Here is a 19,339-nt window from a genome sequence, read left to right on the forward strand (position 1 = left end):
TATTTTTCTCTTTTTAATGTGAAGATGTTAAAAAGCAGTTGAAAATATGTTCTTAATTTCTTTCCAGAAACAAAGAGCTCTAAGAAGGTATGGTGCTCAAAGAACTCCCAGAAGTTATGGTGCTCAGACCGAATATTTGTGTCAGTAGGAAGTTCTGTTTATGGGGGTAATTGTTTTCAATACAAAGCCAGGTTGTCTCCAGGGCATTAGTCACTACCTTCCATAAAGTTAGGCCACTAGAGTACTATTTGGAATTCCAAGCTGACTGGGCTTTATATATGCAAAAGTACTGCTGATAAGTGCCATTGCTGGAGGCCACTGAATGGTATCCTCCTGGCTTGAAAGAGTTAAAATGGTTCCCTAAGTGCCTCATTAAAAAGGCCCACTGCAGACTTCCCTCTCTGCAAACATCTTTACAAATCCATAAACCAGATTTTGCTGAATCCCCTCATAAGGAAGGTTAAGTGAAAACAAAGCTCAGGTAAAAGGCTTTTGTAGGCTTAAAGCCAATGTTAAGAATCAAATAAGTTGCAAATCTTCCCTGGTGAGAGAGGTTTAAAAATAATAAATTACAATATGAATTTGTAATTCATGTGCTGATAATTTTAACATATTGTTCTGGAAACCTTATGAGGCAAAAGGCAGCCCATAGATATCAACCAGAATAAAGGGAAGGAGAGAGGCGAGGCAGAAAGGAAGGCAGGATGAAATTTTATTTCTGTACTCAGCACTCAGGAAAGAGGTGAAGCATCTTAGTGTATAACAGGGGACTCGTGAAGATTGAGGAGGAGATGGGGCATGCCAAGAAGTTTGTGTTTTCCCAAAGGATCCAACACCCTAGCAGCCAGTTCTTCTGATGTTAGGAACAGAAGTGGGTGTGACTGGGAAGAGTTGGCGGAAGGAACCTACATCCATTCTTGTTGGGAGTCCTTATTTTGTCCAGAGGTAAAAATCTCTGGAGGAAAACAATGGGAACACTTTCTACCATGTGTTTTGGTGAAAGTTAACCAAGTTGTGACATGTGATGAATTCTCTCAATTAAAACAAAAAATCAGGGGCGCCTGGATGGCGCAGTCGGTTAAGCGTCCGACTTCAGCCAGGTCACGATCTCGCGGTCCGTGAGTTCAAGCCCCGCGTCAGTCTCTGGGCTGGTGGCTCGGAGCCTGGAGCCTGTTTCTGATTCTGTGTCTCCCTCTCTCTCTGCCCCTCCCCCGTTCATGCGCTGTCTCTCTCTGTCCCAAAAATAAATAAACATTGAAAAAAAAAATTAAAAAAAAAAACAAAACAAAAAATCAGTCAGACTCATTTTTGCCAAAATGTTTCAGATTTTGGCACTTCTCTCAATTTTCTGACCATGTTGAATTGACACTCAGCTGATAAATTGTTCTAGTTTGAATGAAATAGGATAGTCTTTGTATTTAAAAAAAGGGGGGGAGGGGTAAACTTCCCCAAAGCTATAATTAAAGAATAATTCAGTCTCAGTCAAACATCGAAAAAAGTTGCTTAAAATACATAAATACTTATAAGACATGAATCATTGCCATACTTCAGGTCAGTCTGTCTTACTTAATGTGTCTAGTTTGCCAAGGCAGCAGGTGCTTACAAATAATAATTCAGCATTATGGAAAGTCACCATGATGATCACTTTATATTCATTTTTCTATTATCATTGATATTAATAATAATGTTTTTCAGATTTGCCTGAACCTGTATCTACAGTCTGATTCTCAGATGACTTCTTCACATTCCGTTTTAGGGGCTTAAATAATCCTGAGATAAGATAGTTTGCAAAATAGTATTTTTGGCAAGTAAAAATTTTGCACTCTTTGATGTCCTTATTCTTGGGTAATAACTACTGTTTATTGAAAATGTAGTATGTCAAGTGTTTTATTTACATCTAATCCTCACAACATCCCTGCAAGGCAGGTGAGGTATTATCATTAATGTCCCCTTTTAACTGGTGAGTAAGTTAGGTATAGGTTAAATGATTTGCCAAAAACACTCCATTTGCAAATGGCAGGGTGAAGATTCAAACTGTTGATATAGACATAATGCAAGGCCCCTTTTTTTGAGAATTTAGATGAAATGTTTCCCATATGTTCTTAGAATCACATAAGTAGAAAGAGAGCTTGAAGTGGAACTAATATTCTCTGTTATAATCTGGTGATTTACATTCTACTGGAGTGTTTCCACTGAAGAGAGGTCTTCACCACTTAATAGGCAGTCCATTCATGTTGGAAAGAATCATCAGAGACTTTTGTTCATACTCAGTCAAATTCTGCCTCTCTGGAATGTTCTTCCACTCATTATGGGGCTTCCTTCTTTAAAGCAGTGTTAAAATTTAGATTCTAACTCAGGGATGGAGCTTGAGATGCTGCATTTCTCAGAAGCTCCCAGACAATGCTAGTGCTGCTGGTTTCTGGACCATACCACAGGGTAAGGAGCAGGCTACCTCCACCCAGTCAATTTAAATAGCTATCAGACAGTTTATACCTAAATGCTTTGCTTTCCCTTCAGGTTACAGCCCCATCCATTCAGTGCTTGCACCTTATAGGATAAGTTCACTTGTTCGAAATCCACAAGAATTTAAAGCATTATTAATGATGTAATCAGACTACAGTAGACACCAGTGAGTCTGCATTTTTTGAGACTATAAACTATTAAATAGACTGAGCACACTGGTCTTGGTTTTTAATAGCTAGCAACACAAAATGAGCTTATAGTCAGGTAAATCTATACATCCTTTAAATACCAGGTTCTTAAGCTAATTTGTCATTTTCATCCTATACTCTTAATTTTGTGTATTTTTGGTCTAGGTGGAAGACTACATTTATCTCTGTAGAATTCTATCTTGTTGGCTGTAGCTTTCCTTTCTACCTTGAATTCATGCTTTTTTAAAGACATTAAGGTTCCAACTTTGTATAACTCTAAACTTTATTAACCTACATTCAGAGTATTCAACTATGTATCTGATAATAAATATAGTAGACACAGAGACACCACAAGAGATGCCCTTCATTTATTCAAATCATTTTAACTGTCATTTGACCAACTATGAACCTATTAATGTGTACAGTGTGATGTCTATTAGCTACAGTTTTTACACATTTTCTATAAGAATATTAAGACAGAGCTTAGACTCATACATTTCTCTTCACCTTTTCTTTAACCTACTGAGAGGGGAATTTGTCAAAAGTTAGTCAAAACGAGAATTACCCAGAACATTTAGATGTAAATTATGGAATTAGTCCATAAATGGAAGCCTCTTCCATTATTGCATCTTGACATTCTGTCAGCAGATTTTAATAGTTAATTTAGTAGGCATTGACTCTATGACTATTGGATTGTGTATTATTTAAAGTATCTACTATAGGAGTGCCTGGGTGGCTCAGTTGGTAGTGTCTGACTTTGGCTCAGGTCATGATCTCACGGTTCTTGAGTTGGAGCCCCACATCGGGCTCTGTGCTGACAGTGTGGAGCCTGGAGCCTGCTTTGGATTCTGTGTCTCCCTCTCTCTCTGCTCCTCCCCCACTCGCACTCTATCTTTCTCTCTCTCTCTCTCTCTCTCTCTCTCTCTCTCTCTCAAAAATAAAGATTAAAAAAATATAAACTATCTACTATATTATCTTCTAAAAGTTGATCTCCCAACTTGCTGACTTTCCTCTTAAAATGGAGACAGTTAATAGGTTTGATATAAAAAATGAATAAGAATTTATGTATAGGGCTGTGTCATATTAAGCATTAGAAAGATTAGCTTCAATGATAGTGATGGTGACCAGTGATGTCTGCTATAATTCTGGAGACCCCAGTGAACCATGCTTCACAGTTCACACCCTTGTGTACTCCTTGAATCTTGAATGTACACTGGCCCTCTCATTAACTCTAACCAAAGGAAGCAGTAGAAGTGATACAGTACCATTTCTGGGTCTAATAAACCTTAAAAAGATTTATTTTTGTGCTTGAGGGATGCCAACTGTCACATAAGAAGTCTGATAACCCTGGATCACCATACTGGGAGAAGCCCAACCCAGCCACATGGAGGAGCTCTTAGTCAACACCCAGCAACAACTTGCCAGCTACATGAGTGAGGCCACTGGAAGCACCTCTCCATAATCCAGAGCCATGCACACCTCCTTTGACCTGGATCATGTACTCAACCTGGGTCTGAGTTCTAGCTTTCCCCACCCTCATTCAACCAGGAACAAATCCAGATAATACATAACAGTTCACCAAATAATTTCAGTAATACATTTTTCTTTCTGATGAACATATGGAAATCATTTACTGAAAATGATTTATGAGTGTTTTGTGTTTAATAAAAATAATGTGACTAATGTATCATTTTATTTTTAAAATAACTGAAAAAATACCTAAAAGTACAAGGGCTTATCACACAGTGTGGTGAAGGTAACCTCATGATAAAACATCAAAAAACTAAATTCTTCCATCTTACCATTTTATAATCTTTCCAACCTCTTTGGAAATCCAGACTTCCATCTTCGCGATGTTGTATTACGGTCCAACCTCCCCCATTAAGATCCATATTGCAAAATACCTAATAGAAATAGGGAAAACAAAGTCAAGTGAAAATTATGTCTGCTTTAAAGAAAAGAGCATCAAATATGTTTCAAAACCAGAAATAGGATAGGTAGGCCCACAGATAAATTAAATAAAAATTACTATGTGAAAAATCTTGGTTTAGATATCTTATTGGGTATTTAGTTTTATATTAGAATTGTTTCTGATTACGTTCCATCATATTACTCAAATTGCCTGTAAAAATTTAAATCAGTGAGCTGAAAATTGTCTCAGTGTCAGATTATAAAAAAATTTTTAAGAAGTTTTATCTTGAATGGTAATAGGCATTTATGTATGTTCAATTTTAAAAAATGCTATCTAGGTTTCTAAAATTACAGACCACTTTATTGCCAAAACATAAGACTCAGAATTCTTAAATATTTAATTAATTGAAATGGTAATAATAATAATAATGATTTTGAAAAGATAATTAAAAATCATATATATTTAGCTATTACATATTTCATTGCACATTAACTCCTGTATAGTTACATACTATAATCATTAGTCTTGATGGTTCAGTATTACATTAGAGGCAAAATTTGGTCCACAGCATATGGAGAACATATTATTTGCTTAAACTTTTGTCATGAACAATAATAGGAGAATATGACATACTATATTCCTTTTGAGTGTGACAAGCATTTCTTCCCCCTGTGGAAAGTTAGCCAATGCTATCAAAGACTTATACTCATTTCAATTACTATAAAACAATAGTATTTATTTAGAAATTGATTCATTTCCCCCAGAGTCCACCCAGGGAGAGAAACATATCTGTAACAGGATTATCTTCAGAGAGTAATCACTGTAACTGATGTAGTAGGGATGTGGCAGTTTGATTATTCAAGGTCCTAGACATGGAGAACACCATTCCCCTGGCAGTTGACTGCTAATGCATTGTGGAGTCTGGCTAAAGGTATAGATATGATGCAACAGTGGCAGACAGGCTGTGTGGGCACAGTGCTAAGTCTGAGTAAAGGAAAAACCTCAAGCGTTTTCCCTGAAGCCCTCAGTCTGGAGCACAAATGGCTAAGGGGTATGAAAACAATGGCAACAACTGTCATTCAAAGGACAAATTGTCCATGTACTTCCTCAGAGAGAAAGGAACTACGAGACAGTTGCCTCTTTGGGAGCATATAAATTAAGCAAACTGCTCTCCAGAGGGCTCTTCCTCTAATTTCACAACAGTCACCCATCAGTGTATCTTTATTGTCCCTAGGAATTGACCCACATCCAAGATTATAAATTGAAATTCCACTCCCTGTCCCAAGGTTCCCCTTCTACTAATCCCTTAACCAATCTGTACCCACTCTTCGGCCTCAACACAACCTCTAGCTACTCTTTCCTCCTCCCCAATTCTAACTGATTCATTCACTTAGTTTTTACTCAAACAGCATTTTGGGGCATTGATTCTGTGTTACACTTGGGTATACTATGATGAAGAAAAACTGGATCTTGTCCTCAAAATGCCTAGAAGTTTCAATAGTGATTGTTCCTGTAGGCTTATGGAGATGTAGGAGTTCATAATTTTCAACTCTAGTGACCTGAAGAAGATACAGACAGTGATCTAAATGAACAATTTAAGTGGAGAGCTAACATACAAGAAAAGACACATAGAATTTGAGGTAGCATAGTCATCCAAAAGGAGGGGGTGCTTTAATGAACAGCTGCAAACGATCTAGTGGAGGTTGACCACAAGGATAAGAATATGGATAAGAGACTAAAGGAATACGAAAGCAATCACCAATAACAATAGCATGCTTGCTGTTAAGTGCTAGATAATTTAAACACTATATACGTATTTTCTAACTTATCTCACAATAATGACATAGATATGATTATTATCTCTATTTTTCAGATAAAAAAACAGTGCTTAGAGTGTTTCAGTAACTTACTAATGGCTATTATTAATAAGAAGTACTGGATCTAGGATTTGAACCTCATGTCTACCTAATTCAAAATTATACTGGGAGTAATCTGCTTAAAAGCAGTGGCTAAGAGCATGGAAATGGATTATTTGAAGAAGTAAAAGGTGGAAAAACATGTATATGTGGGGAAGGAGAAGGATCCAAGAATGGGTTGATAGAGGTAAAATACATCAATAACCTTTAGGTAGGCAGGGACTTCATCTTATTTGTCACTGTCTCTACTGCCTAGAACAGGGCCTAGCCTATAGCATGTACTAAATGAGTATCTGTTGAATAAATGAAGATGCAAGAAGGAAAGATAAAATAGGAAAACCTGATCAACAGAATGCAGTGAAAGTTGGGGATAGATTTTGATTCGGGGAAGTGATCCACTTACTCAAATATTCCAGAGAAGTCAAGAGAAATAAGGATTAAGAAAATGCACACTTAAATTTAAAATGAAGGAGTCATTTGTGACCTTGAGGAGACAACTGCAGGATTCCAATGATAATAAAATCCACATGGCACAGGTTAAAGAAGGCATAGGTGGTGATTCAAGCGGCCAAGGTGGAATTTTACTGATGATATTTAATAAGAGTAATTGAAAGTGTCAAGGAAACATTTCGCTAGAGGAAACTAGTGTCATTTGTTTTTTTTTTTTTTTAATTTTTAATGTTTATTTATTTTTGACAGAGAGAAAGAGTGGGAGAAGGGCAGAGAGAGAGGAAGACACATAATCCGAAGCAAGCTCCAGGCTCTGAGCTGTCAGCACAGAGCCCGATGCGGGGCTCAAACTCACAAACCACGAGATCATGACCTGAGCCGAAGTTGGACACTCAACCAGCTGAGCCACCCAGGCACCCCTAGTGTCATTTGTTTCTTAATTAAAGTTTTACCCTGCCTTAATTGGTTTACCCTGCCAGAATTTTTTCCAGATTTTTATTTTTTAATGGACACTGATTGCCTGGAAGTTTGCTAAACTGTGTTTGCAAACTTATATACTCAGGGAAAGGAATAACTACATTTGTAAATATATGTTGAGTAGAGAAAACTATTCTTCACAGTTTTATTACTATTATCTATGTTATTAAAAGCCTAGACAAAGTTTTAAAATCATTCACAAATTTTAGACAAAGAAATTTCCTTTTAAACAAATGTATTCAGTAACTTGAGAATGTTAAGATGTTCTACAAGCACTTCTTAGATAAAGACCAGAGAGAGTCAGAGCTACATGGAGAGAGAGAGGTTACTCAGGCAGATTACCAGGTTGGAAGCGGAGGTGCAGAGAAGGTAACAGGTTGGACATATGCTCCACAATTCTTATTCTGACTTAATAGTAACAGCAATGATAATAGTTGCCATTGTGGACTATGATCACAATAGAGATGAATCACATATTGGTTAGGGGCTGGGACCTGGGTGCCAAATTGCCTGTGTTCAAATCTGCACTCTTTTCTCTCTATCGCTTAGATCTTTGCAAAGACTAAATGAGTCAGTGCATGTAGAATTTTTCAAATAGTGCCTGGCACATAATAGGCTTTGTCATTACTCTCATCTCATAGATGTATTTTACATAGGAGATAGTATGTGTTTACATTATGCATTATATAATCTGTATAATATCTTACATATTACAGCACATATTTTCTGTAATATCTTACATATTATACTATAGTTTACTGTTATAATTACCATTGCATATAATTTGTTTATAATAAGAATAATATGAAATGTACAAAGTCAAAATCCATGGCAGTTCAATAAATTGTCCTTATGATTACCAGCTTAATAATATGTTATATTAATATAGTTTATATATTTTATATACTTATAATTAATATAGTAATAAAATATCTAATATAAATATAATAATATTGACACCACTAATTTTTGAGCATGCTACTTTTTATTATATATCTATTTAAGAAGTTGGATTCACTATAGCCAAAAAAAAAAAAAAAAAAAAAAAAAAAAAACACCAAAAAAACACCAAACATGTTATTTCTAGTCAGAAGAAAAACAAAAAAGGCTATGCTTAACAGATGAAGGAAGTTTAAGAAAATAGGTGAAAATAGGTGGTTGATTTCAAAAGATTTGACATGAAAGGACTTGAAAAGTTCATTCGCCAATATTGTGTGGTCTGTGCTATCTGGTGGTGTCCTTCCTGGAGACAAGGGCCCTACTACATTTACAATGCCTGTTGTATTTATTGATCATATGACTTGGGCTTAACTCTATCCAAGAAAAGATTGAACTGGCTCCTATCCCAGGCAAGGTCAAAGCTTTCAAGCATTAAATACCTTTTAACATAATACAGAGATTTAAACCCAAACAAAAAAAGGAAATTTGATTCACATAGTTCTTATGGTTTTATGCTCCATACAAGTTGGAATGATTAGGCTTGAGGATGTTAATTATTTTTCCATAAACTTAAATAAAAAAAAGGCTCAACACATTTGCTATGGTCCTCTCCCAAGAACTAGGGGACTTATAATTCAGAAACAAATTTTTAATATTTTACAATAAGCAGAGTTATGATTTAATGGTTTGGTTTTTTGGATTAAACTAAACTGGTTATAAAGAATTTGGTTTTAGAAACTCATGAAATGAAAGGAAAAATCCTACTTCCTAACTATGCATTGAAGATAATTCAGAGAGAAAAATAACCACAGTCATTAGAAACATAAAAGTAAAAAATAAATACATGAATGATCTGATCCTTGTATTTTATCTGCTTGAAAAATTAAATAGTCCTAGGAAACTGCCTTTGATTTCTACATCTCATTTGAAAAGATAACACTGATCTTTGTAGACATTATTTCTTGGAAGGGAGTGATGTCCGAAAAATAACTATAAAACAATTCTGTATGCTTGCAACTCTTACTCTGCCTAAAAGATGAACACTTTGTAATAGTTTGTGTCAACTGCCTAATAGCTCAATTTTGTTGATTGGTCCATATCCCATATCTTACATATATGAACTTTTTGTTTTATTTTTATAGGCTGGCCTTAAGTTTCTTACCCTTGCTAGAGCTAGAGTTTCTACAAGCATTACAATAAGCAAAGATTGTGCCAAGCATATCCAAAGGTAGCACCGAATTTTAGATCTACAAAGCACAATCTACTCAGAAGAGTGAACATCTGATGCATTTTCCAAGCATTTTTATAGAGAATTCCAATGATTCATATCAACATAGGAGAAGAAAGTGAGATTATAAGGTAGAAAGGAGCAGGGTGGCTTATAATCAGAACATGAATCAATTTTACGATAATAAACCCTCTCCTGTGTCACTCACATAGGTTCATATTTAAAAAATATAAATGGTGCAACTTTAGTCACCAAGAAAACAAACACAATTATCTTACTTAGCTCCCTCTCCGCTGTACTCCCCTCCGCGGCGCCCCCCCCCCCCACCGCCCCCAAGAGATACTGTCTGGAGTTGATGCCTTTATTACAAAGCCTGTGTTCGATACTTACTATGTGATTTGGGCAAGTTATTTTTCTAAAATAGGGACAACGGGAGCACCTATCCCATAGAGTTATTGAAGAGTCAACAAATGAGTTTTTACATCTAAAGTGCTTAGAATAGACCTGGCAAACTGTGAATGCATTTGAATTCCTGTATTGACCAGCTTCTAAATTATACTAGGGAAAAGTCATACAATAATTTTTCTTACTAATGCCATGCTAAATGAGATTTTAAAAAATTGCTATGTATGAAAAAGCACAGGTTTATCAATCTAAAGTTTCCATAATAGAACTGCATTAGTACTTGTGAGAGGACCTGTGATCATAAAGGGGAAAGAATAAAACAAAGGAAGGAACACCCAAGTCAAGAAGAAAGCCGAAGTCTTTCTCCTTTCTTTTCAGTGATCGCTTTCTCTCACTATGCTCTGCTATTTCCAACAAAACTAAAACCTCATGATAGTCCTGACCAGACAACATGTGAACTTCCTTCCTCTGGGGCTGTCTCCACAGTGATAAAAATTTGCCTCTTATATGTTTATACTGATATTATTGCTAACCTGCTCAGGCTATTATTTTTTCTTAGGCCCAAACCTTAAAGCTTGACTAAGCAGATATTTGGCACTTGTGAATTTAATATTTTAGATGTAATTTATTCAGGAACAACCCTGAAGCTCCATCACATGCAAAATCCACCATTTTGCAGAGGTGTAGGTTGAAATCATGCTATCCTGATGAAACCAACACAGAAGTCAGCCAGTGAACTAGTGAACTGAATTCTCCAACCCACTCTTTTATGTAAATATTAAAAGCAAATTTGTTCACGATTATGAGTTAAGATAGTATATTTTTCTTCCATCCTAACAGGAGCAGTGATTCTGAAACAGCCTGTGCATCATTTGTATCTCAAACTGGTGGTAGTTATACATGAATTAAAATACATGAAGTGATCAAAACTTTATTTGTAATGTCCTCTCTGCCAAAACCCAGGGCCATGTGACAGTACTGGGTGATAGAGTGAAAAGGATTCTGAAAGTGTGAATGTTAATCTAAAAACCTTAAAACTTGTTTTATTTTTATATTCATATATGTCATAGAATCATTAGATGTCTAAAGGAAGGTCACTTAATATTTTTAGATAACTTTATTGTTATAGTCAAATTCTATTTTAGTGGAACTGACAATAATTTGGGGATTCTTTCAGGTCTTGGGGAATACTGTAGGTAAATTATAGAGTATTTCTGCTAGCTCCACTCCTCTCTCCCAGGACAGTTTCTGATACACTTAAACACTACTATGGATGGTGTGTGAGTATGTGGATGTGTATACATGTGTAAATTCAATACCAATTGAATTTACGCTTAAGTATTCTTTTAAGATATCAGCAAGTATAGTAAGAAGGCTTCAATATCATAAGATCCAAAGGATTCAAAATGTTTCCCTTTACAATAAGTTACCCTCTTCTCTTTACTACCAGAGTCACCATTGTACCTTCACAGTTTTTTTCCCCCTTTTAATCCATGGAGCACTTAATTTAAGTGAGGTTTTCACAGAAGCCCCAAATGAAAAACAGGTGAAACTAAACTTCTTTGGTGGGTGGCCCAGGTAGCAATGTATGGAACTCCCTCCCCCCCACCCTTCCTCATTATAGAACAGCATGAAAGGACTCTTTTAGAAGAAATTTTTTCCGAGGAAATGGAAAAAAAAAAAACAAAAAACACTGAGCTAACTTAAACCACTAATCCTTACTGTATTGAGGAGAGACAGGATGTTGGGAGAGTCCAGACTCTGCTCTTGACAATGATGTAACATCTGGCACACTGGTCTCTAAGATGCATTTCTTTCACCCATCGAAAGAGACTAATAATCAAGAAGACTAAATTAGACTGACTTACTGTATACTACATGGAAGTGTTGGTATTATCATCAGAAGGTCATTTATTCATTCATTCAAACACATATTTAATGAAGACTTGCTATGTGCCAGACACTGTGCTGGGTCCTAGAAAATCAAAGACACAGTCCTTGCCTTGTAGAACCCTGCTGGTGAGAAAGTCATTCAAAGCTGCTTGAGGGAATTAGGAAAGGCCTTCTAAGAACACTTGCTCAGTATCCACAGGAAATGAGGACATGGGACTGGTAATTTAGGTGGGGCAAAGAGAAGAGGAAAGTTGTTTCATCTTTTGAGCATGGAACATTACAAAGGCAGGTGGTCTTCCTGGAGCTTTGGGTCCCTCTTGGCACCTTGGGCTACATAAAGCTTTTACATGTCAAAGAGCATGGCTCTCCTCAAGGCTCTCCATATATTCTGCTTCAAACAGACTGTCTCCACAGTATGTTGTAATTATCTGTGTAACTGTCTGTCTTCACCACTACAGTGGGATCTGTTTGTTCTATATTGTGTCCCTAGGCAGGGACTGATGAATGACACTCACTGAATATGTATTGAGTGAAGGAATGGATGGATGATTTAATGAATAAATAGGGGGAAAGCATATATAAAGGAGATATGACAGCAGGAACATAGTGTTTGCTTCAAAGTTTACTTTGGATCTTATTCAACATACTGATGAATCCTATCATCCAACCTACTCTTTTAGGTAAACATGAAAAGCAAATCCTATCAAGATTGTGAGTTAAGATAGAATACGTTTCTCCCACCCTAATAAGAGCAATGATTCTGCAACCAGTTATATGACCCTGGCTCCCCCTCTACAAGTATCTGGACTGTACATGATATGTGCCATCTGGGTCCTTGGGACTTTGAAGATTGCTCCTAACTCTTCTCCATGTACTTGAAGTGCATACTACTTCAACATGTAATCTATGCAAGGCAAGCATTTATGAGCAATGGGACATCCCAGAAATGAACAGAGGATAAATAGAAAACTTTGTGAAAGAGGGACAGGAGGTGTGGGATTGGGGGAGGTCTGTACAATAGGGTTTTCATCTTTTATGGACCTGGCAAACAGTATCTTTGGGAGAAAAGAGCTCAGGCATATATATTTTCAGTTTAACAAGCCCACAAATCAATCTGATTATTCAGCAATTCAACTAGGATCTGCTTTACATCTCGTAAACAAACACTTCTGGTTTTACCTTTTTGGGTTCTGGCATATTATTAATATAAATAGTGTAGATTCCACTTTTATTAAAACCAGCTTGATATACATCTGCACAGTCTCTAAATGGTTTCTCTTCCTCTTTTTTTCCTCCCTTTAGTAAAACTGCAAAAAAAAAAAATTGCAATATGTGAACAAGAATATCAGTACCATTAGTACCCAAATGGACTCCAACTATAACTAAGCAAGCCTTTATTTCCTCCAAACAAATGTCAATATTGCATTTACTGACAAATAAATCATAAAGACAATAATAGATCTGACCTGACTCACAAAATTACAAAAGTAATGGAAAAATCTGTAGAGCCATTTCTAACTGAACACTTTTTTATATTTTGCTTAATTCCTTAAATCCTGTTTTTCTCTGTAACTTCTAGAACATCAATTCAAGGGACAAATGACGTGATGGTGTAACACCTCTAACTGGCAATAATTATGTCAATTTTCTTGCAAAATTTCTAAAATGTTCTCACCTACATTTGATAGGAAACTTTTAAAAAATGCTAGAGCATTTTTGGAGGAGGAAGAGATAAAGATCACAAATTCAAACATGAAAATACAGTATGGAGGTTTAAAATGCTAAAGTAGGCAGTATTGTTTTTCTGTGGCTTTAGACTGATAAGCTCCTCCCCTAGAAATTTTTATTTAAAAAATTTTTTTTTAATAATTAGATTTAGAAAGTAGAAAAGAGCCTCTAACCTTATTTACCTGGAAACAAAAGGGAACCGAACTTTGGTTTTTATATAATGCCTGAAGTTAAGCTATTAGGCCAATAAAACACAAATAAAAGAACACAAATGAGTAAGGTTTGAAATGAACTTATAGAGGGGAAGAGTTCAGTGAAGGGTGGAAGTCAAATGGAAAAGGAAATTTAATTAGAGAGGCTCTCCTGAGAACTTAAGTTTATTCATTGAACTTCATCCATTATGAAGTTCTCATTAGTGAAATTAAAATACAAAAATGACTCATATTTAGTAGTCCTTTGCTAAAGATACACATGGCATATGTATAAAATATTTATAATTAGTATTTTCTAATAAATATATATGATAGTAATTTGTTGCATTAACCCCTCCAAGAAGTTTTTTTAGGATTATCTTCTCATCTTGACCTTAAAGTCTCAAGTTATTTAATAAATACCTGCTTTCAATCACTTTGAGTCACGATGGCCTTTTATACTGAGAATATCAAAGGTATATTATTTAACAATGTTTTAAAATTGATTTTACATGCTCTAACATTCTAAAACACTAGCCTGATTTAAATGTAAGATGCATGAGGTTATTAATTGATAGGTAATTTATAGGTAATGTACTAATTTATAGGTAATTATAGGTGATTAATTAGGAAGTCTAAATTGGTGCAAAGAATAACTATCTCAGTATAAATACTTCAAACTTTCAAAAATAATTATATTTAAAGGAAATAAAACATCCACTCAGATACACCACCATAACAAAAATACAGAATTATAACTTTTAATAGTGTCATGGTTTTCTGTATAGCTCATATCTGTGCTAATGGTTTTGCCTACTTACATAAATAATTACAGCTGCAATATCAACACAGAATAAGTAATCAGAAGACTACACATTCATATAACAGTGAAGAAGCACTGCACAGAATGTATGCAAATAGCAATTTTAAAATGAATATATGAATGCTTGTTCAAAAGCCCTCTTTAATTGTAATGGGTGTGTTGATGGGTTATGTAAAGGTAATATTCTGAAAAACATCAACACAGTTCATTTGTGCTTGCTTATTTTAAGTTAATGGACTACTAAACAAAACCTTCCTAAATTCTAAATGTTTAATCTGTTGAAAAAAGTTGAAAATAACCAAATTAGATGCCAAAAAAGGGGGGGGGGATGTAAAGAAATGCCAAAAAAATTTAAGCTCCTTTGTGAAGATGAACACAGGAAGATGTGGTCAAGAGGAATTCAACGGTAAACCCAGTTTTCTTTTTTGGGTAAGAAGTGGAGAAAGTCACTTATCTAAGGAGAAAATGCTTCTCTTACTGAATAGACCACTTCCTGCTCTCCCTTATTTAGTTATGCAGTGAGAATATGCACCCTTCCCACTTCTCTGTCACCCACTCCTCTTTTCTTTTCCATTTCAGGAAGATGTGGGTGAAGAGGCCCTTGTGTGGGAAAAGGGAAACCCACACACGTTTTCAATAACAGAGAAAAAAGAAAAACGTTGAGTATTACTTTATTTTTCCAGAAACTAATCGTATAAAAGTGATGTCCAAACCGTGAATATAAGTCTTATAACTGGAAAAATGCTTTGAGTATTCCACCATAAAAGGTACAGATAGTACTATGGTTATACTGTGGAGTTCTTGTTGTTGCAATGGCAACACAACCTTATGAAGATATTTCATTTTCTTGAAATATGGTTTGGCATTTTTGAAAAATAGAAACACATTCTTTGCAGAAGAAATAGTCATTCTTTCCAGAAAAATTGGACTTCTTGTATTTAATTATTTATTAATTAGTAAATATTATGCTTGAAAGCTCGATCCAGGCCATAGTTTAGAGTATTGAAGGATTTAAAATCAGTTTAAAAGCTCTGTTCACAGCTCTCCTTTGACATTTGTACTATATACTATCGTTTGGAAAAGGTCCCTTCTATAAACTACAAAGTGGAGCAGTTATACATGTGTCCGAGGCAAGTGTATGAATTATGTTACTCAGAACAGAGTGACTGAATTATATTAAGAACTCAAGAAGTGGTAGTTATTATTAATGTTACAGTAATAATAATAATATGATTAATGGCAACACTATATTATTCTTCTCTCTTATAGAAGGGACACTAGCAGGCTGGGAAAGGCCACCAAGTCTAGCCAATGGAGTAGTGATCTTCCACCCTCAAATCCAACATTATAGCTGCCCAAATATTAGGGAGTTACAATTGATTGGTTACATTAGGATTATATTGAACTGGCCTCTCCTTGTCAGAATTGGCTATCTGGTTTATTTTATTCATCGACTGCATCACATCATACTATTGTTAAAGTCTTAAAAAAAAAAACCAGGTAATCTAATCTTGCTGCATATATAAACTTCCTCTGAACAGTTAAAATTTAAAGATGATTTCAAATGAAATGTATTTGATAACACATTGTTAATAAAGGTTTTAATTCCATAACTTTAATTTGCATGACTAATTATTTTCTTTGTTAATTACTAGAGATGTACAGCTACATATTATAAAACTGGGCACATAGTAAACATTTTAAAACACAGGAAAACAATAAAAAGATGAATTTTTTTTTTAATTTTTTTTTTCAACGTTTATTTATTTTTGGGACAGAGAGAGACAGAGCATGAACAGGGGAGGGGCAGAGAGAGGGAGACACAGAATCGGAAACAGGCTCCAGGCTCTGAGCCATCAGCCCAGAGCCCGACGCGGGGCTCGAACTCACGGAGTGTGAGATCGTGACTTGGCTGAAGTCGGACGCTTAACCGACTGCGCCACCCAGGCGCCCCTAAAAAGATGAATTTAATGAACATTGCAAGTATCAGAACTAAGGATACATTTTTATAGGAGATCTTAAGTTTCAAAAAATTAATAAAATTAATAAAAAATAAATTAATAATAAAATTAATAAAAATAGAAGATGATATCTGGAGGAATTCATGGTAAGTGACAAGAGATGGATATGGAAAACATGGTGGCGGAGGATATAACAAGCATCAACTGGACAGAGCCAGGGGGAGTGAACTGGAAACCTTATTGAGGTGTTTAATCTATCTGTCAGAGTAGTTTAAATTTTTTATAGTAACAGACTGGTTTAAAAGCATGAATTAAAAAATTAATCTTTATATCTAAAAGTTCCCTCTTTGATCACACACTATTTTCTTTTCCTCTTCCATTCCTTAATTCTTTTCTTTTATTTTTTTTTTTCAACGTTTATTTATTTTTGGGACAGAGAGAGACAGAGCATGAACGGGGGAGGGGCAGAGAGAGAGGGAGACACAGAATGGAAAAAGGAATCCTTTCTTTCTAAAAAAAAATTTTTTTAATGTTTATTTATTTTTGAGACAGAGAGAGACAGAGCATGAATGGGGGAGGGGCAGAGAGAGAGGGAGACACAGAATCGGAAGCAGGCTCCAGGCTCTGAGCCATCATCCCAGAGCCTGACGCGGGGCTCGAACTCACAAACCGTGAGATCGTGACCTGAGCTAAAGTCGGACGCTCAACCGACTGAGCCACCCAGGCGCCCCCCATTCCTTAATTCTTAATGAGTCTGTCTTTCCACTAATTGAGTCTGGATGCCCACCATTACTATCAGTCCCTTACTAAGCCTTCCTTGCTTTCCTTTCTTCCTAACTTCTATCACAGAGTCAGGCATTAAAAACAGTTCAGGTGGAATTCATGGTGCTCTCCACCCACTGTTCTTTCCTCTACTAATCCCTTGCATGGATAAATTCCAACTCAAGGAAGGGCATTTTTTCATTCTCTCACCCCTGCTTCCAGATGGCAAACACTAAAATGAGGCTATTTAATGACATCCAAATGCATGTTTTCTAAACGCAGCTATGTTCTCCATGTTGCTCAGTCAAACCCTTGGTCCGTTCTAACAGATTTTCTATTATACTTCCTGAAAAGTGTACTTCAGACCTTTCCACTTTTCCAAGGCTAAATCTTACTTCTATCATCTCTCATTCTTTATATATGACCTTGTTTTATGTTTTACTAAGAAGACCAAAGTCATTTGATATTTCCTCCACCTTATTCACCCATACTACAGAAGCCGGCTTTGCCTATCTTTTCCCTTGCCTTTTGTGTTGATCTCTCTTGGTCCCTTTACTATTCTCTAATTGTCCTTTCCCTTTCATCTTCATTGAGTTCCCTTCCTCTCTTCACCTACCATATAGATATTGACTAAGATTCTACTCTCAGATCTCTATTTCTTATACATTTGCTCTTTTTGCAAGCTATCTGTCATGGCTTCAAACTTCTACATAAAAGCTTTCTAAGATATAAGTATTTTGACATTGTATGTTTGCATCTCTCTTGACCTCCAGATCCATATTTCTATTTGTCTATTGGGAAGCTCCTACTGCTACCTCAACTTTCATTTGCTTAATGTTGCTTAATATTTCCTTCCAAATTCTGTGTTCTCTCTTTTCCTTACTAGTCCCACTACTCTCCCTCAGCTGCCATCAGTTAAAAAATAATGAAAGCCTAAATATAAAACAAATAGACTGTGGCTTTTTAATTGGTTTTTCAATTTAAAAGCTTGCCTCCTGTCCCCTCTTAGTTTAATCTATGCTATATTAATTTACTCAACAAATATTGATTGAACATCTTCTATGTGCATGACTTTTCCTAGACAGTAAAGACACAAACATAAGAAAACCACAATCTTCTCTTAACGTAATCACAGTGTGATGGGAGAAAGACCTACAAGACCTACTATACATAGTAGGTCTTTCATTAGTAGGTCTTCCATGAAAACTCATGATAGCTGTATCCATGATTAGTACCTTCCATGTAGAGGAGAACTCAATTCAAGCTACCTTAAGCAAAAAGTTAATTTATTCAATCATGAACAATCTAGAACCGAGTTTTAGGTAAAGCATAACCAGGTTTCAAAGAATGTGAACAGGAACTGGTTTCGTGCCTTTTTTTTTTTCTTTTTGACTCAGTTGATGACTCTCTACCTGGTCACAAGATGACTAGCAACAGCTTCTAGAGCTATAATGTTAGCAGCTTAACTACAGCACCAAAGAGAGATAATGCACAATTTTTATTTTGGATATATGTGTCAAATTCATTGGGAATATTTAGGGAGAATATATTCTATCTGTAAACTTGGGAAAGGCTGTCCAGAAGAGATAACAGTTGAGTGAATAAAACATGTAAAACATTTATCTGAACTTAATTTTAAGAGCCTGGTATGGCAATTCAAAGACTTTATGCACACCAATATCAGCAAATAAATCTAGAAAGTCTCAGGAAAGAATCATTATTCATTCTTTTCATTTAGCCTTATCTCTATAGGCTAATCTCCATGATCTAAAGGGAAAGAATAGGAACACAAGCAGGTGCATGTATGTCTTTCACCAGCCAACATTCAGTCAATAAGACACCTGAGACCCTGATTGTAGCAACTATTGACTTTATCTGGCTCTGCCTTTTATTTGCCCAATGAATTTCAATGCAGATGGCATGTCTGCCACTGGGCTGACTGGAGGGAAGAACCATAAAGCTTAGGAGGAGGGTCACTTCAATTCAGATGAACCCTCAAGAAA

At 35.7% G+C, this 19,339-nt stretch overlaps 1 protein-coding gene across 5 annotated transcripts in view; it reads right to left on the reverse strand.

Moving 5' to 3' along the window:
- ANGPT1 (angiopoietin 1) overlaps nt 1–19,339 on the reverse strand; it is a 245,140-nt gene that overhangs the window by 44,095 nt on the left and 181,706 nt on the right. For all 5 annotated transcript variants that reach the window (XM_040494250.1, XM_040494249.1, XM_040494251.1 and 2 more), the window contains exons 5-6: nt 13,051–13,178; nt 4,454–4,555 (exon numbers count right to left, since the gene is read on the reverse strand). In XM_040494250.1, the coding sequence (XP_040350184.1) occupies nt 4,454–4,555; nt 13,051–13,178 (230 nt within the window). The remainder of the gene's footprint in view (nt 1–4,453; nt 4,556–13,050; nt 13,179–19,339) is intronic.

This window comes from Herpailurus yagouaroundi, unplaced genomic scaffold (assembly GCF_014898765.1).
Source record: "Herpailurus yagouaroundi ecotype Mexico unplaced genomic scaffold, PumYag 186, whole genome shotgun sequence".
In the NCBI taxonomy this organism is placed as follows: Eukaryota; Metazoa; Chordata; class Mammalia; order Carnivora; family Felidae; genus Herpailurus; species Herpailurus yagouaroundi.